The sequence below is a fragment of the Ipomoea nil genome, unplaced genomic scaffold (assembly GCF_001879475.1).
Source record: "Ipomoea nil cultivar Tokyo-kokei standard unplaced genomic scaffold, Asagao_1.1 scaffold0302, whole genome shotgun sequence".
NCBI lineage: Eukaryota > Viridiplantae > Streptophyta > Magnoliopsida > Solanales > Convolvulaceae > Ipomoea > Ipomoea nil.
Window position 1 is genome coordinate 445,948 of NW_017616730.1, and position 27,593 is coordinate 473,540.

The 27,593-nt window shown below is 37.1% G+C and overlaps 5 protein-coding genes across 6 annotated transcripts; 1 reads left to right on the forward strand and 4 right to left on the reverse strand.

Moving 5' to 3' along the window:
* Nucleotides 1–41: 41 nt before the first annotated feature.
* LOC109158640 (probable L-type lectin-domain containing receptor kinase S.7) lies at nt 42–839 on the reverse strand. The gene has a single exon (XM_019306533.1). The coding sequence runs from the start codon at nt 837–839 to the stop codon at nt 42–44; it is 798 nt and encodes a 265-aa protein (XP_019162078.1).
* Nucleotides 840–3,199: 2,360 nt separating this feature from the next.
* Nucleotides 3,200–10,801, reverse strand: LOC109160112 (putative GTP diphosphokinase RSH1, chloroplastic). Of its 2 annotated transcripts, XM_019308287.1 has the most exons (25): nt 10,393–10,801; nt 10,114–10,304; nt 9,352–9,531; nt 9,046–9,111; nt 8,749–8,841; nt 8,547–8,678; nt 8,369–8,470; nt 8,214–8,291; nt 8,067–8,138; nt 7,438–7,545; nt 7,156–7,253; nt 6,686–6,746; nt 6,530–6,592; nt 6,217–6,273; nt 6,008–6,109; nt 5,724–5,882; nt 5,465–5,596; nt 5,295–5,381; nt 5,150–5,221; nt 4,898–4,984; nt 4,325–4,781; nt 3,976–4,037; nt 3,683–3,751; nt 3,495–3,604; nt 3,200–3,451 (listed from the first exon to the last, which is right to left on the reverse strand). In XM_019308287.1, the coding sequence occupies exons 1-24, from the start codon at nt 10,415–10,417 to the stop codon at nt 3,500–3,502; spliced, it is 2,658 nt and encodes an 885-aa protein (XP_019163832.1). In that variant the 5' UTR covers nt 10,418–10,801; the 3' UTR covers nt 3,200–3,451; nt 3,495–3,499. The 2 variants fall into 2 exon arrangements, with proteins under 2 accessions (XP_019163832.1, XP_019163825.1); XM_019308280.1 differs by having other exon boundaries at nt 3,200–3,604; nt 10,393–10,761.
* A 1,394-nt stretch (nt 10,802–12,195) lies between these two features.
* On the reverse strand, nt 12,196–14,420 carry LOC109160131 (exopolygalacturonase clone GBGE184-like). Its single transcript, XM_019308313.1, has 5 exons — nt 14,213–14,420; nt 13,781–14,098; nt 13,332–13,621; nt 12,942–13,161; nt 12,196–12,869 (listed from the first exon to the last, which is right to left on the reverse strand). Exons 1-5 carry the CDS (start codon nt 14,345–14,347, stop codon nt 12,639–12,641), a joined length of 1,194 nt encoding a protein of 397 aa, XP_019163858.1. The 5' UTR covers nt 14,348–14,420; the 3' UTR covers nt 12,196–12,638.
* Nucleotides 14,421–17,515: 3,095 nt separating this feature from the next.
* On the forward strand, nt 17,516–22,696 carry LOC109160151 (sucrose synthase 3). Its single transcript, XM_019308352.1, has 15 exons — nt 17,516–17,789; nt 17,984–18,116; nt 18,422–18,573; nt 18,668–18,860; nt 19,315–19,433; nt 19,536–19,752; nt 19,852–19,947; nt 20,053–20,226; nt 20,437–20,553; nt 20,691–20,857; nt 21,028–21,252; nt 21,455–21,776; nt 21,876–22,120; nt 22,212–22,350; nt 22,442–22,696. Exons 1-15 carry the CDS (start codon nt 17,692–17,694, stop codon nt 22,478–22,480), a joined length of 2,436 nt encoding a protein of 811 aa, XP_019163897.1. The 5' UTR covers nt 17,516–17,691; the 3' UTR covers nt 22,481–22,696.
* A 321-nt stretch (nt 22,697–23,017) lies between these two features.
* Nucleotides 23,018–25,226, reverse strand: LOC109160159 (endoglucanase 17). The gene is made up of 4 exons (XM_019308364.1): nt 24,861–25,226; nt 24,554–24,760; nt 24,117–24,410; nt 23,018–24,032 (listed from the first exon to the last, which is right to left on the reverse strand). The coding sequence occupies exons 1-4, from the start codon at nt 25,209–25,211 to the stop codon at nt 23,262–23,264; spliced, it is 1,623 nt and encodes a 540-aa protein (XP_019163909.1). The 5' UTR covers nt 25,212–25,226; the 3' UTR covers nt 23,018–23,261.
* Between the last annotated feature and the right edge of the window lie 2,367 nt (nt 25,227–27,593).

Below are 27,593 nucleotides of genomic sequence, written 5' to 3' on the forward strand. Positions count from 1 at the left end.
AAAACTGAAAATGGAAAAATAAAGAAACGAAGTAAACAATCCTAAAAGTCTCCAAAAGTGTGGAAACTCCAATTCTCAATTACATGGAGCTCGGTGCTTTCCTCCGTAGAAGCCGAGAAGCCAACAAACATGAACTCGTGGAGGTAACCAGAGAGGTCTATATCAACCACCATTACAGGGGTTCTAGGCTTGGGAGTGTCGTAATTCAAGAAAACCTCCAGTTTCTTCTTGCAGCTCTGGTAATCAATCCAAGCAGTTATTGTGAAGCCACTCTTAAGATTGATATCACCCAGCATTGCAGTGGGAGTGGTCTTGACAGAGACAATGGTGTCTATATCCAATCCCACATGGTTGTCATCTGGGTCATCAAATTGCAAATCTTGCACCGTATCGAACTCAACCGCAACAAACCTGTTCTTGGTCGACGTCTGGGACGATGAGTCCATCAGGCCCAAGAACCCTCCTGGGCTCTCCAAACTGTGGCTATAAGGGGAGAGGAAGAAGCAGAATCCAGCCCCAGATGACGGCGGATTCACGCTCTCAATCATAAAAGTGAATCTTGTGGAGAAAGAAGCGGCAACATTGGCGTCTTTGTGAAAGAAACGAATTGGGTTCTTGTACAAGGCGGAGCCAGATCTTGAAGATGGGACTTGTGACCATCTGCTGAGGAATAGAGCACCATTTTCGAGGTATGAGTCTCCAAGAAGAGTGAGGTGGTTAGTGAGATTGAAAGATGGGAAATGGAAGCTGAAGTTGTGAGAGCGAGCGGGGTTGGGGTTGAAGAAGAGAATCAAGAAAAGACAATAACAAAGAAAGAGCTTTGTTGAAGACATTTCCATGGCGATGATTGAAACAAGTTTTGGTTTTCCAGAAGAAAATATATAATGAAGATGTCTTGCACATTGTATGTAACTCGCTGCTCATCATTTGGTCGGCGTGTGTGGGCGGGACTGTTCCGGTCAACGATGGAGATTTCATGCAATATAATGGACGGTTGGATGGTTGGGGTCTGCTTCAATTCACCAGTTTGGCATGGCAGCAAGGATATCATGAAGTACCCAAAACTGAGAATTGCAATTAACAAACCCAAACAAAATATTTAAAATACAAAAATTTTAAAAACCCCTTTCAATGCTCTGTTTTTGGCCTTTAATGCCAAACAAACTCTTCTTAAATTGGTATTCTTCTCATGTTGTGAAGAACAGACAAGCAAGATAAGGAACACGGACCCAGATTCTATTTTATTTAATTGAGCAAAATTTTGATATTCTTTAATATTCATGGTATTACCTTGAATATTTATTATGATTCAAATAATTACAGAAATCAAGATTTTTTTATGGTATTATAAGTAATTTTAAAAAATTTGATAACTTAACTCTTTTAAATATTTGAGAGCCTATATACTCGTTGAATCATATATCACATGCAATTTGCCTAATTCACTAATTTTCATGACAAAAGTAATGATGAAGTTCAAACTTAATAACAACAAAAAGAGCATTCTTGTACATTGATCAAAGGAAGATTGCTTTCAGATTCGCTGTTTTCATGCCCAAAAAAAATAAAAAAAATAAAAATAAAAATAATAACAACAAAAAGGGTTGTACTGTTCTGGTATTAAATGCCATATGCGTGTTACAGTTATATATATATATATATATATATATATATATATATATATATATATATATATATATGTAGATAATTCCAGCAATGATCCTTCGACTATATTGATTTTCCAAAATTAGTCCTTGACTTTTAATTTGGACACTTTAGGTCCCTTGACTTTCAATTTCTTTCAAATTGAAGTCCTTTCATCAAAATACGGTTAATTGAAGTTTAAATGAAGGGGTAAACTCATCATTTCACCTGCCTATGTATTATTCTTAGTATTTCTTCATTGTATATGCGATATATATGAAGATAATCTTAGTCGAAACCCTAAAATGTTCCTCGTCGTTCCCCATTTGCTGACTACTCGTGTGTGCGTTCCTCTATTATTGAGATGTTTACAAGGTATAACAGCGAAATACGAAAGGAGAAATACGAAGAATAATACATAGGCAGGTGAAAGGACGAGTTTACCCCTTCATTTTAAAGTCTAATGAACCGTATTCTAACGAAAGAACCTCAATTGGAAAGAAATTGAAAGTCAAGGAACCTAAAGTGTCCAAATTAAAAGTCGGGGACTAATTTTAGAAAATCACTATAGTCGGAGGACCATTGCTGGAATTAACTCTATATATATATATTGAAAGGAAGCATGTAAACCTCATCAAGAGAGCAAATAAAGATATATGTGTACACACAACCAATTTAATATAAGATGGTAAATATTATTAATATAAAGATGTGACCAATTTACCAGTCCTTAAATCAAACAACTCGTCGCGCAACCCGTCTCGCCTGGCTATGTGGACCATAATTAAAAGTATATTATTTGTGTATTGAATTTACATTATACAAAATAATATATTTTTCCTAAATACAATGTACATTTTTAATATACTAAAAGTACATTAGTTGTATACTGAATGTATATTATTTGATAGTATGATCTATACAGCTATGTGAACCATGGTCCATACAATAATGATTGCAAGCAAACATAACAATTATACAAAATAATGTATTTTTCATGGTAGCATGTGTTGCTAGCACTCTTACTTCAATTACAACTGAGAACAGAAAAAGATTACCCCTATGTTTGACGCTTCACAAACAAAAATGGTAAACAAATGACCTATTTAAGTAACATTTGATTACAAGAGAATTGATTTAGTAAAATTTTAAACAAATGACCTAATAATCAAGTAAATGGTAATAATTGAGGGACCTGAACTGGTATTTTAATTATTCAAGATATTTAATTTAGTAAATTTTAACAGAAGACCTAATGAAGTAAATAATCAAGGACCTCAACTGGTATAAACTCGATTTTTAATATGCAATACTGGAAGCAAATATATTCTTATTACATTAGATACATGCTGAACTAACTTGCATTTATCAACTCACTTTAAGACCTAAATGTACACGAATAGCTTGACAACTACAAAGTCAAAGATTTGATTGGATAAAATGACTCAACAACAAAATTATGGTCCCACTCCCACAACACTCCTTGGTAGGTCGATGAAAAATCCAAGTGTAGGAAAGTAAATTAACCTTTCACCAACACTTTTACAGAGATGAATTACAGTAAGCTGTCTCAAACTCTGTTATTTTTTATTTGTCCCTTGCAAAATGGCCTTTACAAGTATACCTCATCACCAATATTTTTTGTTTATATACAGTAGCCTTACTCCAGATTAGCCCGGGTTGGCTGTTGGTTTAATTGTCAAATGTTAGAAAATTTCATGAGAACTAAAAGCTAACTAATCCAGAAATGAACAAAAGATGAACAATTTTGCGGTCAAAACTTTGCACCCTGCAGCCACCACGGGATGTACACTAACATTCTAGAAAATGATTGTTCGCCACCATGGGATGTACACTAACATTCTAGAAAATGATTGTTCGCCACTGATTCTGGCAAGCTGCAACCCGTGGACCAACCCAAAACACCGAGGATAAGATCCACTTTGGAACATGCAGTCACCTGTAGGAAAATGTATGTTCCTTGTTACATTTTCTGCTAAAAGTGAACAGTCATACAGATGCATTTTGAATACCATACCAAATTATCCAAGCTTGCTTCAACATGAAATAGCATCACGGCCATTCCTTTCCCCCTGTCAATCTCCGCCTGGAACAAGTAGTTTAGCCATGATCATTCTCAACAAATGATTAAACAAAAAAAAAAGAGTACTCATGCCGCAATCGTTGGAGAGCCTAGTCCAGATGAGAATGTAGGCTGGAGATGATTCAATCAATGAATGTGTAAAACAATAGTGCTACATTGAGGGGAAGGAATTGGAGACCCTTATGGGACAAAATTAACACAATAATACTTCATATATATAGACTCACCACACACGAACATATTGTGACGCTTACAGCTGCCAATGTTGTTGTCACATCAGCCATCATGCCTATGAATCACATTGTACAAAAAATATTAGTCACCATCGGATGAACCATTATAAACAATATATGCATTCATGCAAGTGGATTGCCATTATTGTTTCCCAGTATATACATTTAACATTTTAAAAGGAAGAAACCCTCAAAGTTCTGGTTATTCAAACATTCTTAATGAAGCACTTGAAAAACCAATAAATTATTTCAACAGTTATGACAGTCACTGCAGAAAATGAGTCAATATGCCAATATAGTATCTGAAATATGCAATAAATGGAAAGATAGCTTAAACTATAACCTCTTCGGTCTAGGCAGACTACACACAACCACTGTACAGAATGCCCTTCAAGGTTGTTCCAAGATGAAACCTTGTTGGCGAGCCAGTTCTCCAATCCAGGAAACACTTCACGGTACATAGGAATGTTAGCACAAATTGTCCTGCCAACGCCATTACCCTGTGATAAAGTCTCTCCTTCGGCCTTCAAACTCACGTGCTGCAGATGCTTACTGTGTTTACCATTCACCTTGGGGATCTGGATGCTACTACTATTAAAATGAAACATATCTTCTTCACTCATCGTCGCAGATGACATTTTCACAACATTCTTTAGAATTTTCTCCCAAGTGTGTTTAGTACCCTTAGAAGAATCAAATACTTTTTCTGTTTCACTATCATCACCAGATTCAGCAGCAAATTCGTTTACTGATTCTGCAGTTATTTCAGTTGCTGATAGAGCAGCTTGCTCTCTTAAAAACTGAAGATGAAGAGAACATTGGGCTAGATAAGTATGAGGTATTATTTATTAGATGCAAAATGAAATAAATTCTCAATTCTCAAATCTGGAGGGATGGGAGAAAAAAAAAATATTACTTTCATAATCTTGTGCCTGGCACTACGTGTTTTTGCATGCTGCAACCACTGTTTATGTCTTTGAAAAGCAGATTTGTTGGAGAGGCCCTGACAAAGGAGGGGATTTGGAAATTTTATTAGTTACCAGATGCATATTTACACTAGTAAAATTCTACTTTATCTCTCTTTTGGAGTTTCTTTTTTTTCTCTTTTTTTTGGAGTGAAAGGGAGAAGCTGGTGTGAGAATAAGAGATGAAATACTAAGCAACTAACACTGTAGGTAATGATCTCCACAACTTCAGCATTGGCCAGCACATGCACCGGAGAGACAATATTACCATTCACCTACAGATAGTGAATCACCCAAATGACATTTTGACTCACAATGATACTTACAAATCGGTAGAAATGATCAAACCTTTGCAGCCACCATTTTGTTGCCAATTTCAGTGTGTATCATATATGCATAATCAATTACAGTAGCCCCCCTAGGAAGATTTTTAATCTGTAAAGAGAGTATTTATTATTCCATTAAAAGAAAACAACATACAAAATTATACCTATTTTAAAAATATATAGAATCTTTACCTCTCCCCTGGGTGTAAAGACAAAGACACGACTGCCTAGAAGATCTCTTGTAACAGTGTCTACAAATTCCCTAGAGGTCATATTCCCAACAAACTCCTCTTGCCACTCTCTAATTGCATTCAGCCAGCCAATCTGATTAAAAGAACTATGAAATATTATTAACAATGTTTAAAGGGCACAGATTCCAAACCAATGCTCTAAAGAAGAAAAGAAATTAGATAATAAGATTAGAGTTTTACAAAGACAAGTAATACAGTACCCTAAGAGCAACATTGGCATTATTGAGACAGACTGTCTTCCCATGGCCACGGGAAGAACCGTTATGAATAGCATGTCCAATTACACCATTAAGACCTTTCCCACTATAATGTGCAGCAATGCCCCTCTCTGCTATTAGGTCCATCTCTTCAGTTCTTATCTGAAAAAGTTAAAATCAATACATAAAGAAAGAATAACTTAAGCTAAAATGACAATCCAATGAACACTAGTGATGTGGTTAAGGGTGCATAAAGGAACAAAACTCCTTTATAGACCCAAGACTACCTGAACCTCCAACCGCAACATGCTTTCATAAAGAAATGGAATCACTGTTGTATGCAGGCTCTGATAGCCATTAGGCTTCGGGGTAGCAATGTAGTCTTTCACCTGTTAAAGGAAAGGTAATAAATATTATACTAATATAAACATAAAAAAATCTTTGATAAATCAAAGGGGGAAAACAAGAGGGTGGAGAAGGTCACGCGACTACGTACAGCTCGAGGTATAGGTGTCCAGATTCCATGCACAAGTCCAAGTACATGGTAGCATATCTAGAGAAAACAACTTTATGAGAAACCTAGTATCTAAAAGACTAAAAACTGCTTTTCTGTTCATTAAGAGAACTCCTAAAGCATATAAGGTAAAAATAAGCAACCAGGAAATGTCAAAACAAAAGAACAGTGCTATCCACACTTTTATCCTATTTCCTGAACATATACTTCTTTATATTCTCGGATAAAGAGCAGTGCCAAAATCAAACAGAGGGCTCAACTCAAACCCAAGGTAGCATTTTTCTATGGGTAATACCTGTTGTGCATTGCAAAGTGGCCCTACTCCAGCACAAGGTTTTGGTTTTATAACAACACGAATCTGATAATCCAAAAAGACAGAAGTCTGAGAAACAATTAAACACGATGCAATTTCTTCAATCAACTACTCGTAGTCCCAATATCAAGAAAAAACCTGTGCAATCTGGTTGACTTCATTAATTGAACTCTTAGATTTGAGAACAGATCTGTAGATGCTGCATGCAAATAACAATATGAAGTCAATAGAATTTTTTTTTTTTGGTTAAACATTGATGGTCAACGTGAGAGCATATAAGATTTCCAGAATCTCTTGATGTTCTCCACAACCACAAGCACTACGATATTCCTAGGATCAAAGCAGCTGATCCAGTGGATCTTTTCTCGTTTCAAAAGAAACAGTACGCTTTATGATGGAGAAGTGGAAAGCTCGAGAAAACTGATCAGACTAAAACATTCACTTACCCATCCCTTCTTTCCAATAGTGTCCATAGAAAAATAAAAGATTTACCCTAGTGCCACTGGGGGTATTGGACTATTGGCTTTAAGTAATCCATTAAAGAAGAAAATAAGAGAAAAAGAACAGATGCAGATAAAAGAAATAGGAAGGTAGGGACCCAGGATCACCTGTAAGGCTCTTTGCATACTGATCGGACCTCAGCGTTCACTAACATGAGATCAAGGAATTGATCATCCTCAATTTTCTTTGTCAATATTCTTTTTGCCTAAAACAATATAATGAAAAGGTGCCATGAATGTCAAGAAACAAAAGAAGGCAATGCAAAATTCAGAAGATGTGCCAGAGTTTCCCACTGCAGCAATTCATTGATGCGATGCGAAACAACAGAGTGATGTCTGATAACTAACTGCCACATCATCGTTCCAATCCAGTAGGGTAAGGAGCTTTACCTCTAAGAGTTCTTTTTCATGCTCTTTATAGAGTTCTGAAATTCTCCTCTGGACCTTGGCATAATCTTGGGCATTTGTGTACATGAATGCTAGATTTTCAAGTTCAGACTGCAATAAATAAACTTAATTAGGCATTTAAATCTACAAAATAGAGTAGAAGAGATTAGTTATGAAATGCCTATCAATGATTTCCAACAAGAACCACAACTCAAGCCAAAATGAATTAAAATCATTGTTTGGAGCCATTAAGTAACTCAATAATCACTGGTGGGACTGGGGAAAGGAAAAAAAGAAAAAAAAAGAAAAAAAGAAAAAAAAATGCCCTAGTAGCACAAATAGCAAGTAACAAATTCATTTAGCAAAGAGAGATAACTACATGTAAAAGTCAAACCAAGGAAAAGGCTCTGAATTGCGATGCAAGGTCAACCTCCACTAAAAAAGAATGTAATTAAATGGGTCATAAATGATCTTAAAAGTCAACGATTATTCACGTGTGACAATATTATGATTGAAATCTTTATCGACATTTAAGGGAAATAAACAACTGTAGAAATTTAGTGAAAAATATAAGATTATTAAGCATGTCATAGTGAAATAGCAAAATTATGTAGTTGTGTGACAAGAGGCACCTTAATTTGGTACATCCCAAGCAATTTTGCCAGAGGAGCAAAAACCTGCAGTGTCTCTTTAGCAATGCTGGACTGCATGCAAAAGATAACACACATTATAAATCAGAAGTCAAAAGAAACCAAAAGAAAACCAAACTTAAACCACACCTGCTTATGGGGAGGCATATGTGAAAGAGTACGCATGTTGTGTAATCTATCAGCCAATTTGACAATTATAACACGGACCTGAAAGTTGCAATTTTTAGTCACCAATAACAATTGAGCATGCATGAATCCAGATACAAATGGTTTCATCACATTACCTCCTCAGTCATTGACAGAAACATCTGCCGAAGGTCATCAGCTTTGACATCTTGAGCAGAATGGTTTTCATCCTTATACTTGATCTTTCCAAGTTTGGATACCTTACATCACCAAACATAGTGATATAACATACTCAAAAAAATTTAAATTAATAACACACCAAACAGAGTGATATACCTTGGTTTCCCCTTCTACAATGTGGCGAACAGTAACACCAAATTCCTGCTCTATTCTTTCAAAAGTAACAACATTTGTATCTTCTACCGTATCATGCAAGAGCCCAGCAGCAATTGATTCCCAGTCTAGTTCCTATGAAAGGCATTCAAAATCAGTTAAAATCTCCTCTGAAAAGGGTGCTCCTAGAATATGTATAACTTACAAGTTCTCCAAGAATTTGAGCTACTGCAACTGGGTGTATGATGAAGGGCTCTCCACTGCGACGCTTTTGACCATCATGTGCCTCAAAAGCTAACTGTAAAGTAACAGGCAGTAATATTCAATCTAAAGTTGTGAAGCATCACTCCAGTTGCAAGGAAAACATAGAGAAAGGAATGTGCCGGAACCCACATTGAGGAAAGGCAAGAAACATAATTAGCACAAGTGGATGGAAGTGAGCTAAGAGAAGATCGTAAAATAACTAAGAACATAGAAATGCATGTGGGCCAGAAAAACTTACATTCAAGGCATTTTGGACCAATTCCAACTCCTTAGGTGAAAGATATGAGATAGTAGGTTGAAGATCCTGAGAAAATAAGTTTAAGGTATTAGTTACCCGACCCAACTTTCAGGCACTTGCTGCACCATAACTTCTAAAATATGCTAATTCAGAAAAAGTTCCAGATCAGCACACCAAAGACAGAAGGCATAATTAACCTAGGGTGTTCAGTGTATTTATACAGTTCAATCAATACATCACTCTACTCCAGAGTTTGTGACCTGACAACAATTTAAACTATAGGACGTTAACACTAGCATCACATACCTCCCACAAGCTTTCAGGAGATATTTCCTCATAAGGTTTTGGGGAAAAAGATGAAGAGCAACGCAATTTCCATTTGCAACTAGCTGAATGAATCAACCTTGAGCTTAGAAGTGTGTGTGGATGAACAATTTCAGAATCTTCACCAGGACTCCACCCTCCTATATCATGGGCATTACATCTCTGGCACAAGTAAAATATTGAAACATCAAACTTTATAGTCCATTAGTCATATATCCCCTCCTAACAATTAAACAAATAATTCAAAACTTCCATGGACAATTAAGATTAACTCTTCAAAAAGTCAAAGACTAGCAGCATAAACACTTGATTATTCAATAAAGAGTAATTTAAACAAAGTTTGATAAGATTAGCATCAATTACAGAACAAGTATAGCAAGCAATCATATTTGCAAAACATCAACCTTTTTTTCGCACTTATCAATTGCAGGAAGCCCTCCAAACTTACCAAGCAAAATACATCTATGGTTGCATGAATGTAATGCCTAGTGTATATGAAGAATTTTCACTTGCATAAGAAAGGACCGTACCAAATCCTTAGATAATTCATAACAAGCTTAAAAATTTAAATCATCCTAAACAAATACAGCCTCAATGCCAAAGGCACACCATACCACACCATAAACGTATCAACTAATCAGCATGCTTTCACACTAAGTAAGTCACGAAAGAACAGAGATATACTCTACCAGAAAAAAAAATCCACATTCAATTTGGTGAATTAGCCACGAACTAGAAACTTACACATCTAACGCTACTTCGTCTTCCAGCTCTTCCATACGAACCAGCGCAGAACTGAGGAGGATGGGCGGTACTGGCAAGTAATCCAGTCAATGCCCTCGGAGCCTTCGACGCACAAGGCAGCACATTACAGTTCAACCTTCCACTCACAACGCTATTCCAGAACTTACAGATATTAACACATTCCACAGAAACTGCCAAAATTCAACAAAAACATCAGCTGAAAATCAAAACCTACGAAATTCCGATTCCGCAAAACAACAGCTGAAAATCAACACTCACCTGACATTGAAGAAGCAGACGTCATACCTACATCGAAGCATCGGTACTCAGAGTAATCATCGAACGGAGCTCCAGAGCAGATACAACAACAAACAACTCCGCGGAATTCGAACAAAGCGGAGCTACACAATTACAGGACATACATATACGTAAAAGCTCTGTGCGGAGAAGAGGCAGTGGAGGGAGTGAGACAGCCGGAGAATTGAGATTATCGGAATCAAAAGATTCGCATTCGGGAGGAGAAACGCGTTTGTTTTGTTGGGAGAAAAAGATTGCAGAACAGAAAAATTAGGGCGTGAAGCCACTCAAGAAACGAGGATAAGCAGAGTGAAGAGTTAGTGGAGAGCGAGGGAGAGATTGAATGGAGATAATCTAGAGAGAGAGGAGAGAGACGGAAATGAAATAAGTATCCAAATGTCGCCCGGGCCAGATAAAAGCCGCATGGTAAAGATATTTTTGTAATTTGTTGCCCATTTGGTTCGTGTATAGGTGGATTACAAATTATCTGTACCCGGCCCGCTGACAGCATCCAAATAAGGGCATTTCTTTTCTCGTTTTTCTTGATTTCATACTATATCAGTATATCTTAGATTACATGAATCCACTTCTCATATGAGTCATATCCAATTATACATTTTTGTGCAGTGCACAAAGAGTTCATCCCAAACATCACCAATGACTTTGTTGTTTAATGGCACGAAGCGACCCTGCCAAAGAATACTTAGGGAGCGTTTGGTTCAGGTCATATAAGATAACCAATGTTATATTTGCTTGGTAATGTAAGATTCCCATGTTTGGTTCAGGTTATATAACTTTCCAAGGGAATGTCAGATAACCTCCGCATTAAGTTTTTAGATATTGGAAGGGAATATGATATACTTTCCAATTTCTTAGGTAATCTCACATTCCTTTGTCTTATTACTAATGTTGGGCTTTGTATTATTTATCTTATTATCGTTGTCTTATTTACATATCTTAGTTTTAAATCAAACATAAGAATCTAACATTCCTTAAGGTAATCTAACATTCTGTGAACCAAATGCCCCCTTAGTGTGTTCCTATGATGTAACTGTCTTTTCCTTTTCAAGGTAACCACTATGCAATGCAAACTTTTTAACCATTTCCAACCATCACACAATACACCCACCATCATCTGGCATGTCAAATAATACTTAGTGCGTTCCTATGATGTAACCGTCTTTTCCTTTTCAAGGTAATCCAAATTTTATGCTGAACATAATAACCAAGTTAAATGCCAACAAATTAAGAAGAATTATTGACTCATCATCTATTAAGTGATGACTCAACTCGTAATATTCACTTGGTTGCTACACGTGTATGGGTATTTTTTTTTTTTTTTATCAACTAGGTAGTTGTGAATTTAAAACTTTTGTGTATACATTGCATGTGAATTATACTTAATAATTAGTTATCTTGTAACTTTAAAATGTTTATGGAACTCTCAACTTAGACTAACAAATATGTATGCCTAGTCAATTAAAGCCTGCACTTTATTAATCATGTTATTTCTTTATATATGAAATGATAATAAAGAGTACAAAGTATTTGAAGACTCACACACACTTTATACTTGGCCTAATATGTCACGATATATTAAATCATATCATATCTTAATTTTATAATAAAATATAATAAATCTGATTTACAGATCAAGTATTAATTAACATAGATATCATATAAATGCAAAACATCAAAGTAATCAATGATGAATGGTGTGAATATATAAAGTAAAAAACGACTAACATATCAAAAGTAATAATAAAAAGAAAATTGATAATGAATTCAAAAATTGGAATGATCTATGACAATTTTTGTTTAGAACGAACTACATAACATATACCGAACCAAAAATTGAAAATTGAAAATTTGCTGTGGTTCAGTTATAGATGGTCAATTACTTAGCTAATTAATTACAAGCCCCTACAAATGGTCCATTACTTAGCTAATTACAGTTTACACACCCCTACAAAACATAAGTGCAAATAATTAATCCTGCCAAATATGAATGATGAATTGAAGGAAATTTAATTTATTAACACGGAGAATACATTCTAACTTTAATTTCAAGGCCGGAATTGAAGCATTATGGTTATGTTAAGGATCGGATATGATCGAGCATTATATTGCACGCACGTTGCTGATCGATGATCGATACGTAGTGTTCATGTTTGGTTTCCTCGTACGTATGTTCTGGCTGGAGCCGGCCGGATTACATGTACGTGCGATTAACAACGGCAACGAGCGGGCTTCACTTTGCCCTTGAAGATTGGCTTGGCATTGACGCACGAAACCGGAAGAAGTCCGCGGACTTTGGGAGTCGGCGCAATGTCAATGTTGGCAAATTCAATGCCCTCACAGGGATTGGATTTGCTGCATGTCAGCGTAACTGCATTTTTACTTGAAGTGGTTCCCCTTATGTTCCTGAAATGAACATCTCGGATCTTCACGTTCGATGGCTGCAAACGTATGTACAAATTAAAACGTCAAATGTATGTTATTCTTAAAAACTGAATTAATTATATGATTACCTGTATTCTGTTCTTGGAGTTGTAGTCTTGATCGATGATAATTGGCCTTTTAACATTCTTCAAGATTAAATTCTCAAAAATAATGTTAGACACTTGGAGCTTGGGTGATGCCCGGTAAGTTTTGATTCTTGCGCCGTTTGTTGTGCCTGTTAGCGTGCAATCACTCACTCTCACTCCTTTAACGGACTTCTCATCTGCCCGTTTGCCGATGCTTCCAATACTGTCAGCATACATGCAAAAAACGTAACATTATTGATTTAATTTCATGAAAGAAAATGGGGATCGGAAAGGAATTGAATGCTGCAGTGTTGAGCATATAACCATTAATGTACAATCTAATTAAGACTTTTAGTTGAGATGAAGCACATGCTTCAATTTGCGGTGGCTGACCTGATGCCATGTCCGGGGCCGCATTTGATCTTGGAGACAATAACGTTGGTGTTTCCGTCACCTATGGAAACGCAGTCGTCGCCGGTCTTGATAACGGAGTCGGTAATGTTAATGTGGGTGGTCTCGCTGATATGTATGCCGTCAGTGTTGGGGCTGTTCTTTGGCGCGGTTATGTGAAGATGGGAAACGTTGATCCCCGAGCTGTCCGTCACCTTCATGTGGAATCCCATGCTGTTCACGAAGTTGAGATGGTGCACGGCAGAATGCCGCACGCTTTGGAACAACATAGACTGCACAAAAAACGTCCATACGTTGATGTCAAGTTTATTAACGTGAGACATTAATAATTGTGAGTATATAGCCTGTGTAATTCAACTATCAGCTTAGGCTTTTAGTTGAGATGGAGTACATGCTTCAATTATAATGACTAGGCCGGGCGGGTAGCTTACGACAGGGAGAAGAGGGGCGTTCTGAATTGTGTCGCCGGCGGCATATTTCCAGGTAGCCTGGCCACGGCCGTTGATAGTTCCGCCGCCGGTGACCACCACATTATCCACATGTTCGAACGAGATCCAGTAGTCGGAAGTGTAGACGCTGAGGTCAGTGTCCGCTATAAGAGTTCCCTGAATTTCAACGGTGACGCGCTTATTAGCGGTGCAGGGTCCCTGGAAGATCACTTCTCCTGTCCTGAACTTCCCTCGGGGAATTAGAAGCTTCGCCGACGGCCCCGGTGACTTGCAAGCTTTATTCCATGCCCTTATCATTTCCTGTATATATTACAAATCCAACCATTATATATATGATTATGATTATATTCAATGCAACTAACAGGCCAGGTATTAATTTAATTAGTAATGGCATCGCAATATATATATATATACCATTGAGGAATCTACTTTGCCATTGGGTTTAGCCCCAAACTTGGTCACGTCAACGACAGTCTCGGCAAGGCCACGGCCGATTGGGATCAAGGTGGAACATACGAGGAACAACAGAATTCCAACCTTGATGGCCATGGGAGTGGCCTTCCGGGAAAGGGTTGACGAGTGACGACGATCCGACGGTTGTTTTAGGCTATGAAGAATCCGATTATGGGCGTCTGATGATGAATACAAGTAATCATTCTCTTGCCTTTTTATACGACGGTTATGTGGGTTCAATTTGCTGTTTCTTGCATGCATGTTTTTCTGTTAGCGATCTTTAAGGATACAACGTTGTTTTAGCCACCAAAAATGGCAACTCTGTGAGGTTGCATCTATTAAGGCCATACAAAATCTCATGATGTAATATAATGTACGAGTTTCATGCATGCATATTGGTAAATGTTTGGACAAATCTGAGTCAAATCATTAAAGAAATTAGGAATACTCGTTGCTTCAAAAAGGAAAGAATCTCATATGTAGCATCAACCAATAACCTGATAACATTTTATTTTTTAAAAAAATTACTTCATTACCTTTCATTGATTTTAATTTTTAGATAATCACTTGTAAATCATTCTCAAAACTATGGACTTATCATTTATAGTTGTTAATGCCAGAACTATAAAAGATAATATATCCCTAAGTTGTTCTTGTTGATATGATGTTACGACTTACACAGTCAATGACCAACCAACATAACTAATTAAAAATGATAAAGTTATAGCTAAGGAAAATGCAATAAGAGCGTAATAAAATTATGACATAGGCTAGATTTGACATATATATCTTATAAAATAGTCTAGCTTAAAAGCTAGCGGCTAGCTATTGTTTTAAGCTCTCTATATTTTACCACACATAGCCTATAACATATTTCAAACATATTACAAGTTTTTTTCAAGTAATTATATTGCTAAAAAATAATTATAGTACTCGATTTAAAATACTCCATAATAAGATATATCTCATAAATCATGCACGATTACAAATTAATTGTCTTGCGAAAATATGAAAGTAATATTTTATATCCGAACATAAATCAAACCAATTGTTCCTTTCAAAAATAGATAAGACCGTTCCAAGATCTTCGACTGAAATAGGCCTGTACTTGGGGTCGAAATCGAATGCAAAACTGCTAGTAATTAACACATTAATTCTTATCCACTTTCCATATATGATGGGACAGCATAACTCTAGAGGCATCGAGAGGGCAATATCACAATGTTGTATGAGAGTCCGAGACGCAATAAATAAAAAGAAAAAAAAAAAAAAAAAGAGAAACACAATGAATTCAACGTTAGACAGCGCTGCCTACACGTGGATGTGTTTTCTGTATTTTAATTTGAGAAAAATTTAAACAATAAATGGTGAGCAACGCATCGAATGATTGTAAATTCATAAGACTTTTTACTGTTTTCGTTTGGTGTTGGGTTCAACAGCAAAAATGCAAAATGAGCGTGGTATGATTGACAGCGACTTTGTTCGCCATCACCTCGTAGTGGATATGGTTAAGGAAAACGATTAGCGAATTAAAATTTCTGAAATTCTGTCCCCACTTGTTTATATTAAACGATGACAATATTAAGTATTGTTGATCTTATGATTAAAACGGTAAGTGTCGTTTGGTTCACGAAATGTCAAATTACCTTAGGAAATGTTAGATTGTTGGAAATGTTAAATTACTAGAATGTTAGATTTCTGTGTTTAGTTAAAATTAGAGTATGTAATATAATCATGTTTGGTTTAGGGTTATATTTTATACACACTATAATATCCTTAACATATTTTTATATATTTTAATAAATTTAAAAATTAAAATAAATAAATAAGATAACGGTATCATATATAATTACATGATTTTAAAATATTAACTAAAATCTTGAACTTGAGAAACAAAATTATTTTATATGCTAACATAACATAATAAAAATATATATAATTACAAAAATAATTATATATATATATATATATATATATATATATATATATATATAATAAACAAACATAACCAAGATTATCTTACATTACTTAAAATTTTGAAGGGAATCACATTCTTTTCAAAATCCTATGTGGAGGGAATGTGACATTCCTGGGGATTGTTAGATTCCCTAAGATAATATGAACCAAACACCGGAATCTGAGCTTTGGAATGTCACATTCCCTTGGTTATGTTATATAACCTGAACCAAACGCCCCCTAAATATATTGTATAAGGAAATTCAGTAAATTTTGGATGTTCATTTAAAGGATTTGAATCTGTCTACCATTTTCTGTTTCAAGTATTTATATAGTTGTTCCCTAAGTATTTATATAGTTGATGATGGGATAGGTCGATAGGCATACACTCACTCGAACTAGGCAGCAGAAGATATGCGCAGTCGGCAGGTAGGTCGAGTATAGAAGGTAAGGCGGATGAGTACTGTCCAATCGGTCAAGTGGGAGTGGGTAAGTAGGCTAGCGGAGACATTAGAGCAAGCAGTAATATAGGCAGGATGATAGAACTGGTAAGTCGTTGGCATGCATGATGCTTGACGGAGGTAGGCGAGAGAAATGACGGCCTATAAGCGGCCAGTCGAGTAGAGGTTCGGGTGAAGTTCCAAGTAGGCGGAGGACTCTTCGGGTGGAACGGGTAGGAGAGAGAAGATTGACCGACTCTGAGAAAGACTCAGACAAATGTTGAGATGTTGGTCGTATCAAGAAGACATTTGGGAAGGAATCTTGCGGTGGAGGAAAATCAAGAAGCTATAAAGAAAGGAAATCAATTGTATTTATGACTAATTAGAGTTACTTAAATTATATCTTCTCTCTTGTATAAATAGACATAGAGCATCTTGAAAAGGGTTAAGTTTTTATTACACGCATACACAAGTAATAAAAACACTTTTTCGACAATCTTATTTTTAAATTTTTTGATAATATTGACCTGCGGTGGCATTGAGTTGGCATCAAATTGTACCATTTTATGCTCAATGAACCTAATTTCCAACCCCAAATCAAATTAGCGAAGCTTATTTGAATATTGTATATAATGAAATTTAAAAATTTAAAGTGTAACTTCATAACCACTTGTCGTAGGATTGTGAGCATGATATTCAATTATATTCAGTGTGCGTGTCACGAAAGAACAAAAATCCAACCGCAAAATAATCAGCGGATGCCACGAATACAATGGGCTCGATGTACTGTCGTGGCTGCGTATGAAATTTTCATGATTTAAGTGGGACCCCACGTGATTGTTAATACTATTCTCTTCCACTAACTCGCTGAGTCATGCATAACGCCATAATAACTCGATCAGTAAACCGCCACCCTCCCGCGGTCTGTATCAATTATCAGCTCACTGCAAAAAGCACCCCAAAATTCATACAAATAAATTCCCGCAAACGATCCGAGTGTTCAGTCAATTTTGTGAATTGAAGAGGAAGCGCTGGAGAATCTCGATGTCGGGTCATAAGCTCGGGAGGATTCCTAGTATGAGGGAGAGAGTGGAGGGCACTCTCTCTGCTCACAGAAATGAACTCGTTGCTCTTCTCTCCAGGTATATGCGCATACCTCTTGAATTTATCATTTTTTTTTTTTTTGTACGGAGGAAATTCCCGGGAAATTTTTAAATCATATTGGAATTTTGAGTTATTGATAAACTTTATGACTAAACCATGCAAAGTTTGTAATTTTTTGTTTTTGTTTTTGTTTTTGTTTTTTTTTTTTTTTTTTTTTTTTTTTTCATGAAAGATTTGTGGCACAGGGGAAGGGGATATTGCAACCGCACAACCTGATCGACGAGCTTAACAACGTTAGCTGCAATGAAACTGCGGGTGTGAAGCTCAGTGATGGTCCCTTCAGTGAAGTCTTGAAATCTGCTCAGGTTTAATTTCCTTGGCCTTCTGATCTTTTCCTGAATTGCATATACAATAAATCTTGTTGGGTGGCTGGAAGCATCTATTGAGACATGATAGGATGAATTCATGCGAATTGTTAGTAGTAACTTAGTAAATGATCAAGACATTGGCCGTGAAAATTTGACCTTTTTTTAGTTTCTTTGCTATTTGAGCAACACAATATTGTTCTTAATCTGCTAGTTCTTTTCATGCCATAACAAGTCCAGCCTTTCTATAATTAGCCAAGTGACAAGTTTATTGATTTACATAAGTTTTTCATTGCTGTCACCAGGAAGCCATAGTGCTTCCCCCGTTTGTTGCTTTAGCTATCCGTCCGAGGCCAGGCGTTTGGGAGTTTGTGCGCGTCAATGTGTATGAACTGAGTGTTGATGAATTGACAATTTCTGAGTACCTTGGTTTCAAGGAAGAACTTGCTGATGGGCAGTAAGTGCTTCTTTTATAATATGCTATTCTTTGGTCTCCCACTTAATGTGAAAATTTTGAAATTCATTCTTGGTTGTTTTTGTCTGTGTGCAAGGAAATGTGGGCAGTTCATCCTTGAGCTTGATTTTGAGCCGTTCAATGTATCAATTCCACGACCCACCAGATCATCATCAATTGGAAATGGGGTTATATTCCTCAACCGGCATCTCTCTTCAATCATGTTCCGCAACAAAGATTCTTTGGAGCCTTTACTTGATTTCCTTAGAGTACACAAACACAAAGGGCATGTAAGTTTTGTAGGATGAAATTCCACTTTGCATATATCTGTGACTTCATTTCTGTGTACAACATTTTCAAATGTTCCTGAGAAATCTTGCATTGAAGAACTAATTTGACCAGTCCATTAGTCACATGACGAAAAGCCAAGTCCAGAGGTCACTGGAGTTGGAGTGCTTAGTTTGTAGTAGAATTTATGTTAATGAATTGTCTAAAGTAATGAGTTTGGTATGCTCTTAGTTTCCAAATTAGAAGCCCTGCAGAATTTGGTAGTTTAGGAAGTTTGTTATGACAGGTTGGATACTAATCTCCTGCTTCTCCCTGTCTAAGTTTGGTATTCTCTGTTTCTCATAGTTTCCATATTAGAATCCTTGCAGCATATGGTAGTTTAGGGAATTTTCTTGGATTAGAAGTTTTGAGATGTTATCATTTCATATCTGCTAAATTATGTGACTTATCATGAAGGCTCTTATGCTGAATGACCGGATAACAAAGATCTCTCGTCTTGAATCCTCATTGGCTAAGGCAGACGATTATCTTTCAAAGCTTCCATCAGATGCACCATATTCAGAGTTCGAATATGCGTGAGTGTTTTTTAGTAAATGAGCAATATATTTTCACGGTCTCTGCATCTAATGAACAAAGATAGGTGCTTAAATTTAATGTATAAAACTATGCTCATGCAGATTGCAAGAAATGGGTTTCGAGAGAGGTTGGGGTGATACTGCTGGACGGGTTAAAGACATGATGCACCTGCTTTCCGACATCCTTCAGGCTCCTGATCCATTAACCTTAGAAAAATTTCTTGGTAGAATTCCTATGGTGTTCAATGTTGTCATTTTGTCAGTTCACGGATACTTTGGGCAAGCAAATGTGTTGGGGTTGCCTGACACAGGTGGCCAGGTAACAACTTATAAATACAATTTTTTATAACCCCCTTTTTTTCTCGTCTCCCAGCTAGAATGTAGCATGATCCTCCTTATGGTAATTGTTGATGCGTAGGTTGTATATATACTGGATCAAGTGCGTGCCCTGGAAACTGAGATGCTTCAAAGAATAAAGCAGCAAGGACTTAATATTACGCCTAGAATACTTATTGTAAGTAATATATCGTTCTAGACTGATTTTACATTGTCTTGACATGCGTATCATGTGTGCTTTCTGATTGGAGATTTGATATTCTTTCCCCTGCTCATAAAAAAGGTCACTCGATTGATACCTGATGCAAAAGGCACTTCTTGCAACCAGCGGTTGGAGAGAGTGAGTGGAACTGAACATTCACACATTTTGAGGATTCCTTTTCGAAGTGATAATGGGATTCTTCGCAAATGGATATCGAGGTTCGATGTGTGGCCTTATCTGGAGAGATATACTGAGGTGGGATTGCCCTAATTGTTGGTTTTTTTGTTTCCTTTGGATGACCATTCTTAGTTCCTAGTGTTTCGACTAGTATATACGTCGGGAAAGAGTTCAAGATGTAAATTTAGGAACATTCAGACATTTGTTTCACTATAGGTAGTTTAATGTTTTGAGGCTATGGAATATTGAGTCGTCTTTGTTGATATTCCTTATTGTCTTTTCTATTAGGACGCCGCAAGTGAAATTGCTGCTGAGCTGCAAGGAAAACCGGACCTAATAATTGGAAATTACAGTGATGGAAATCTAGTTGCATCCTTATTATCACATAAGCTCGGGGTTACACAGGTTGATTGTTAACTTTATATTTTTCGGTTCTTCCTTGCAATATTAAAGTCTTTAGATTATCTGCCGATAGGCTTTTAACCCTTCTTTTTCTTTCCTTTCTAATTTTTTCATCTGTCTTTTTGGACACTTTCTTCCAGTGCACTATTGCACATGCATTGGAGAAAACCAAATATCCAGACTCGGATATATATTGGAAAAAGTTCGAGGACAAATACCACTTCTCATGTCAGTTTACTGCTGATTTACTGGCGATGAATAATTCAGATTTTATAATTACCAGCACATACCAGGAAATTGCTGGAACGTAAGTTTCTTTTCATGTTACATGTATACACTATTCATATCACTTCAATTGTATGGTTCAGTTCAATGTACTGTGGGTTTAAAATGAAATAGTTTAAATACTTTTTCTTTATTGAATTTTTTTTAGCACATTGATTCGGTTACTCATTCTGGGAGCCCCTTTGATTTCAGGAAGAACACTGTTGGTCAGTATGAGAGCCATACCTCTTTCACCTTGCCAGGCTTATACAGAGTTGTTCACGGGATTGATGTTTTCGATCCTAAATTCAATATTGTTTCTCCCGGAGCGGATGATACTATTTACTTCTCGTACTCTGAAAAGGAAAAGAGGCTGACATCTTTGCATGGCTCAATTGAACAGTTGATATATGATTCCGAGCAGAACGACGAGCACATGTATGTAGGCATTTATTTTTCATTTCTGTTTCCATTACTAGCCATCATCTGCATTAACTTTCGAGAACATGTTTATTATAAACATAGGTAAAGGTTGAGTTTTAGCAAAACCAGTGGGGCTTGCATAACTATGTTTTTGTTTAAGTACTATTGACTTTAATACAAGGTAGTATCTGTTCTATACTTTCTCTATCTGTTGCAGTGGTACACTGAGCGATCCATCGAAGCCTCTAATTTTCTCCATGGCGAGGCTTGATCGAGTGAAAAACATTTCGGGACTAGTAGAGTGCTATGCTAAGAATGCGAAGCTGAGAGAATTGGCAAACCTTGTTGTGGTGGCTGGCTACAATGATGTGAAGAAGTCGAGTGACCGGGAAGAAATAGCTGAGATCGAAAAGATGCATGGTCTTATGAAGCAATACAATCTGGATGGGCAGTTGAGATGGATTTCTGCCCAAACAAACCGTGCACGAAATGGTGAACTTTACAGATACATAGCTGACAAGAGAGGCATATTTGTTCAGGTACGAAGTTCCTAATCTCTCTTTTATTCGTTTAGTTGATAATGCAGTGGATGAACTATCAAACTTACCAATTAATAGTGTTATTGTTCTTCGTTATAGCCTGCATTTTACGAAGCTTTTGGGCTGACGGTGGTGGAATCCATGACTTGTGGTCTTCCAACATTTGCAACCAGCCATGGTGGCCCGATGGAGATTATTGAAGATGGTATATCGGGCTTCCATATTGATCCATATCACCCCGACGAAGCAGCTGAACTCATGGCAAATTTCTTTCAAAAATGTAAAGAAAATCCCGAGTACTGGGTAAAAATCTCTGATGCAGGTCTTAAGAGGATACAAGAAAGGTCTGTTTGTAGCAAAGAATATATATACATTCCACCTTGATCTCTATTACATGGAATCACAATATAACATTCTTGTATTATATTCTTCCAGGTATACATGGAAAATTTACTCTGAGAGGCTGATGACTTTAGCTGGAGTTTATGGCTTCTGGAAATATGTCTCGAAGCTCGAGAGGCGCGAGACTAGACGCTACCTAGAGATGTTTTACATTCTCAAATACCGCGAACTGGTAAGTTCTCGTCTCTCCATTTCCTCGTTCTCTATAAGTAGTACCCGATCAAAAGCTAGCTAGGAGCTAAGCATCGCCTACTTGCTTTTAGGTGAAATCCGTCCCCCTTGCCATTGAAGATGCAGAATGAAACTTCAAAACCTGCCCGTGTTGTATATATGCAGTTCCAAATAAAGGTTATATGGCCATGAATATGTTCATATGAAGAATTTAATGCGTGTTCTCCTCTCTGTATTTGCAGCTTTCCAAATAAAATGGACTTTAATTAACTGTATCAACTGTCACAGGTTTATCTTCTTGAAACCTGACCTTATAATCTGAGATAAAATAAGTTTGTGTTTCCAAATTACGAGATTATGTCGTACTATATTTGTTACTTCTGACTAAAGCACTGCATTGCCGTGTCAGACCCCCCCCCCCAACAGTCTTTTGACCATGTGAGAAGCAGACATACTTGCCCACAATTCTCTCCCTCACGTGACATTCGCCGTGGCCAACGGTCAAAACCTTGGGCCCCACGCCCAACGGTAACATATATTTTATTGTGCCGGAGTAAATATAAACCACACTCGTCCAAGAACCAGGTTCGAGTTTCGGACGTTTTATTGGCGTGGCGTGTTGAAAGGGACGAGGCTAGAGAGAGAGAGAGAGATAATTTCTGGGACAAAAACATTAATTAGCCGCCGATGAATTTTTTAAGCATTTTAAAAAGATGGGATAAGATTCATGAGATTAATAATACAGATTAGAGATATATATAAATGGTGTTAAACCTTGATCACTGTGCTCAAGGTTTTTGGGTAATGGGTTTCGTCCAATACACCATTTTTTGCTATTCAAGATACAGATTAATTAGTAGTAAAAGTAGTTGATTAACATAAGAAATTCATTTGATCATCTTCTAGCTGCTTCTAAAGTTGGCCAAATGAGTGGGCGAGATACGCCAGAGCTCCGACGAGGGGCGCGTTGATATAGGTCGACGGCTCCGACTGCTCGTAGTCAGAGCGTTGGTCCGGAAACCGGTCCTGCTGGTCGGGGCCGCCGACGACGGCGCCGACAAGGATGTTAGGGTTGGGGGCGTTAGAGCTCATGACACGGAATCCGGAGTTGCACTGAATCTTGGCCGGGTGGGTGGCGACGGAAGGCAAGGAGGAGCCTCGGTGGTGGATTCTCTGAGGAAACCTCGGACCGTAACCGACCATGTACGACATTCTTAAAGGGTTGTCTCCCAGCAGATAATCCACCTGTTTCTTGGCGACATTTCGCAGTCTCTTCGGGGTAACAATGACGCCGCCGCAGTTGACGGAGGAGTGGGCGGAGGTTAAGTACTTGGCATAGGTTACCAGCAGAAAGGCGGTGGAGGTCACATACTGCATATTACTGTCGCTCATTTTAAAGAGAAGCCCCGCCGGTGTATACTTAGCCTGAGTCAATGGCGTCCCGGGAACCAGGGAACAAATGTAGTTATCGGCGTGGCTTTTGTAGTCATGGAGAGTCTGAATCCTCTGTACGAGGAACGCCTTGGACAGCAGGATTCTCGCCCCGACATGTTTGTTGTCCCAACCAAACGTGTTATCCGTCTCCGCCGCGCCGAGGGTCTGCCCATTTCGCTGAATGTAGTTGAGATACGCAGAGTTCTTGGTCGCCTTGTGCAGCCAAGCAGCTCCCCACAAAAGCTCATCCTACATTATAATTCTCGTCAACGTCACTGAAACCTTAAAATTAACGAAAATGGAGCTGGAATTGGACGGTGGTTTTACACTTACCTCGTAGCCAGAAAAGGAGCAATAGAAGGGGCAAACGTATTTCCTCAACCCATTACTGTAAGATCCTCTGTACTTATCGGCAAATGCAAACACCCTAATGGCCCTCCTGATTAGCAGCTTGGAGTAAGTGGGGTCACATCTTCTGAACACCAAAGACGCGGCGGCCAGAGCCGCCGCAGTTTCCGCGGCAACCTCAGTCCCCGGATTGTTCTTGTCAACCTTGTACACGCTTCTTGGGGTGTCCATATCCTCCGGCCTCTCCCAACACGCATGGTCTCTGTTCGCATCTCCAACCTACAAAACCACAAACATCCATTCTGTTATCCAAACACGACAACAAACAACAACACATAATGTCATAATGACACTATATATATATATATATATATATATATATATATATATATATATATATATATATATATATATATATAGACCTGGACATAAATGGTGTCTGGATAAGCAGTGGCTTTAAGAAGATAGTCAGTAGCCCAGCGAATGGCTTCTCTAGCATTCTGAAGCTCGCCCTTCATCAGGCCACCAAACTCGAGCACACTCCACGACAGCATTGTGGTGGTGAACGCCATCGGAAAACCAAACTTCACATTGTCGCCGGCATCATAGTACCCTCCGACCAAATCAACCTGCATTTCCCCACGCATTAATCATCGTTAAACACTAGAGCACCGGAGTCGTATAAACAAAAAACAGAGAAATTAAATTAAAGAAAGCTGACAGACATACATGCATGGCGGAGCCATCAGAAAGCCCGGAGTTTCTTCTCCAAGAAATCCTCTGGTTATTAGGGAGTTTCCCGGACCTCTGGCCCTCGTAGTAGAGGATGGACTTAGTGAGGGCATCTCTGTAGTTGTGAGAAGCGAAACGAGGGTGGTTATGGTGGCGGTGTGCAGGGTAAGCGTTGCAGAAAAACAGAGGAGCGGTGAAGAAGCATAACAGGAAGATGAAGGACAACGTTAAAGAAGAAGAAGCCATGTTGTTTTTTTGCTGTAGTAAAAGGAATCCCCAAACAACCTGCGAGAACCGCACTGGGAATGCAGACTTTCCCCTGTATTTATAGGCCAACCGCTGTGCCATCTCCAACGTCCTCCTCGCTAACCACATAAATCCTAATCATTAACCCCAACACAGCTGTTTGGCTGTTACTAAGTTCACTGATTTTAATTAAGACTGAGTATTACTGATTTTAATTAAGACTGAGTATTAACAACAAAGTGATGATATTTTGATTGGGACCGACAGAATGAAGATAACTAATTATTAATTGTCAAATAAGAGTAAAAGTGAGAAAGTAAAAATTGGGAGTACAGTAAAACTCGTGCCAAATATATTGTGACATCGAATCTAATAAAGTATTTGTAACAATTAAACTCATCCTTTATATAATAAAGTTATATGGTTTGGGAAATAATTAATGTTACAATTAATGCCACAACATCTTTTATTATTAAAAAAAATACAACATTTAAAAAATAAAATAGCTATATATTATATAATCATATAAAAAATATACTTTTGAAAAATAAAATCGCTATATATTATATAATCATATAAAAAATGTGTTCAATTAGAGTTTAAATTTACACATACAAAATTTGAAATTTGCTTTCCAAATGTAATTATCTTAGTTATTATTTGTATTGTGAAAATTATAATATAGATGAAATACAATTAAGAATAAATTAATGTAATTATGTAAATTATTTCTATAAGTTTATTTGAATTAGCACATAATTAGAGATTATATTAACCATACAAAATTTTAATTTTAATTGTAATTTTGTAATCTATAAAAATAATAAATGATTGACCAATGGAAACCCAAAAATATTATTATATTAACAAATTTAAAATATTTTATAATATTTTTCTATTTTTTATTTATATTTATAATAACATAACTTTCCGTGCATCGCGCTTACTAGTAGTCTTTATATACAAAAATTATATTTACCCACCTAATTATACATTTCGGTCAAATCATTATATAAATTTTTATTCAATTGGTGTTGGTTGTGATGAAATTCCTTTTTCTATTTTTGTTTCCTGTCATAGTTTTACAATGTGGGGACCAATGCCATTTATACTACTATTGATATTAATATTGATGTAGACATCATATATTCTTTAATCTGTACAAAGAATTAATACACATTTACTCTGTATTTATTAATCAATTAGCAATTTTGTTAAGTTTTTGTGAGATCGTTTTCTAAAAGATTACACCTGAATCTCCCTGCTGCACTTTTATGTGAGTTAAGGCATTCCCAATTTTGAGATTGTAATGCAACTGGATTGATCACTTGAATTGTGCCGACCACCTGTATTGAGACTGAATACTAATGTTAGTCTTACGGTCACGGTAGTCGAACGGCAGGGCAAAATAATCCTAAAACAAATTAAGAAATAAATGAATAGAGTAATTGCAAGAAAGTTGAATTTAAAACCCCTTTTAATGTGCCACAGTGGTATTTATACAAGATTCACATACTTTGAAAAAGAAAGAAAAAAAAATTAACAAATTTGATTTTAAGAAAGCTTCATAAACTGTCAAACTACTTTCCTAATGTTGAAAAGGAAAATATCATTGAGAATACAAAAGAAATCTATGAAAAATCTCATTCCACCGCCTCTAAGTATGGCTCGTACGCCCGACTGCCTTCGCAAGGCGGGCAGCCGGTCCACACAAATCCAACCCCCGATCGATGAGTCTGGTTACTGAGTTCCTCTTGTCCCTCTAAGTAATGTGGTCAAACTGTGGACTCTGAATACCGAAACATATTTCTGACTAGGTACCCTGAATAGGGTATCCACCAACTAAAATATCCATTTATAACCTATCAAAAACAAATAAATTGAGATAGAGAAAGTATGTGTATATATATATTGAAGAGCTGAGTGCATAGACCAGCTTTTGATTCCAATTAGTTGGGAAGGGGGTCAAGAAAGTTGTAAAAAGGATAAACGTGGCAGTAATAAAATTATACTGGCCTGGGGTGTCGGATAAAGCGAAAGAATACAAGCATGGGGCGAGTGCTTGAATCTTGAGTTCAGTGACTTAGTCAAAAAAAAGCTCAAAATTGCCATGCTTCCTGCTTCTGCCTATGCTCATCTCTCAACCCAACAACCAAAGATAGACCAACAACATTACAACAACAACAACGTTAACAATAATAATAAGATTTTGAATGATTTGAGACAGACCCCATTTCACAACCTAACAACCATCACCTCACCTCGTCCTTATCCACTTCCATCTTTAACATTCCCTTCTCCCATTTCTCCCTTGTTTTTTCATACAACATATAGAGTGTAGCATGCTACCTAGTAAGTACTGTCTTGCATTCTCGTATGTATTCTATATTTTGTGCATGATTTTATGGATAGAGTTGTACATAACAATATTGATTCGAAAAAATGGTCAAAAAAGCCATCGAATTTTACCTAAGGAGTCAATTA

Excerpts from the sequence above, each read along its gene's own strand:
- LOC109158640 (XM_019306533.1), bottom strand. The coding sequence starts at position 839 with ATGGAAATGTCTTCAACAAAGCTCTTTCTTTGTTATTGTCTTTTCTTG.
- LOC109160151 (XM_019308352.1), top strand. The coding sequence starts at position 17,692 with ATGTCGGGTCATAAGCTCGGGAGGATTCCTAGTATGAGGGAGAGAGTG. Across the intron at positions 19,948-20,052 it reads TTACGCCTAGAATACTTATT|GTCACTCGATTGATACCTGA; the intron begins GTAAGTAATATA and ends CTCATAAAAAAG. Across the intron at positions 22,121-22,211 it reads CTTAAGAGGATACAAGAAAG|GTATACATGGAAAATTTACT; the intron begins GTCTGTTTGTAG and ends ATATTCTTCCAG.
- LOC109160159 (XM_019308364.1), bottom strand. The coding sequence starts at position 25,211 with ATGGCACAGCGGTTGGCCTATAAATACAGGGGAAAGTCTGCATTCCCA. Across the intron at positions 24,761-24,860 it reads CTGATGGCTCCGCCATGCAT|GTTGATTTGGTCGGAGGGTA; the intron begins GTATGTCTGTCA and ends GGGGAAATGCAG. Across the intron at positions 24,033-24,116 it reads GCTCCTTTTCTGGCTACGAG|GATGAGCTTTTGTGGGGAGC; the intron begins GTAAGTGTAAAA and ends ATTATAATGTAG.
- LOC109160112 (XM_019308287.1), bottom strand. The coding sequence starts at position 10,417 with ATGACGTCTGCTTCTTCAATGTCAG. Across the intron at positions 7,254-7,437 it reads ATGAAAAAGAACTCTTAGAG|GCAAAAAGAATATTGACAAA; the intron begins GTAAAGCTCCTT and ends ATATTGTTTTAG. Across the intron at positions 4,782-4,897 it reads CCAGGCACAAGATTATGAAA|TTTTTAAGAGAGCAAGCTGC; the intron begins GTAATATTTTTT and ends CTTCATCTTCAG.
- LOC109160131 (XM_019308313.1), bottom strand. The coding sequence starts at position 14,347 with ATGGCCATCAAGGTTGGAATTCTGTTGTTCCTCGTATGTTCCACCTTG. Across the intron at positions 13,622-13,780 it reads ACGCCCCTCTTCTCCCTGTC|TCTATGTTGTTCCAAAGCGT; the intron begins GTAAGCTACCCG and ends TTTTTTGTGCAG. Across the intron at positions 13,162-13,331 it reads GGCCCCGGACATGGCATCAG|TATTGGAAGCATCGGCAAAC; the intron begins GTCAGCCACCGC and ends GTATGCTGACAG.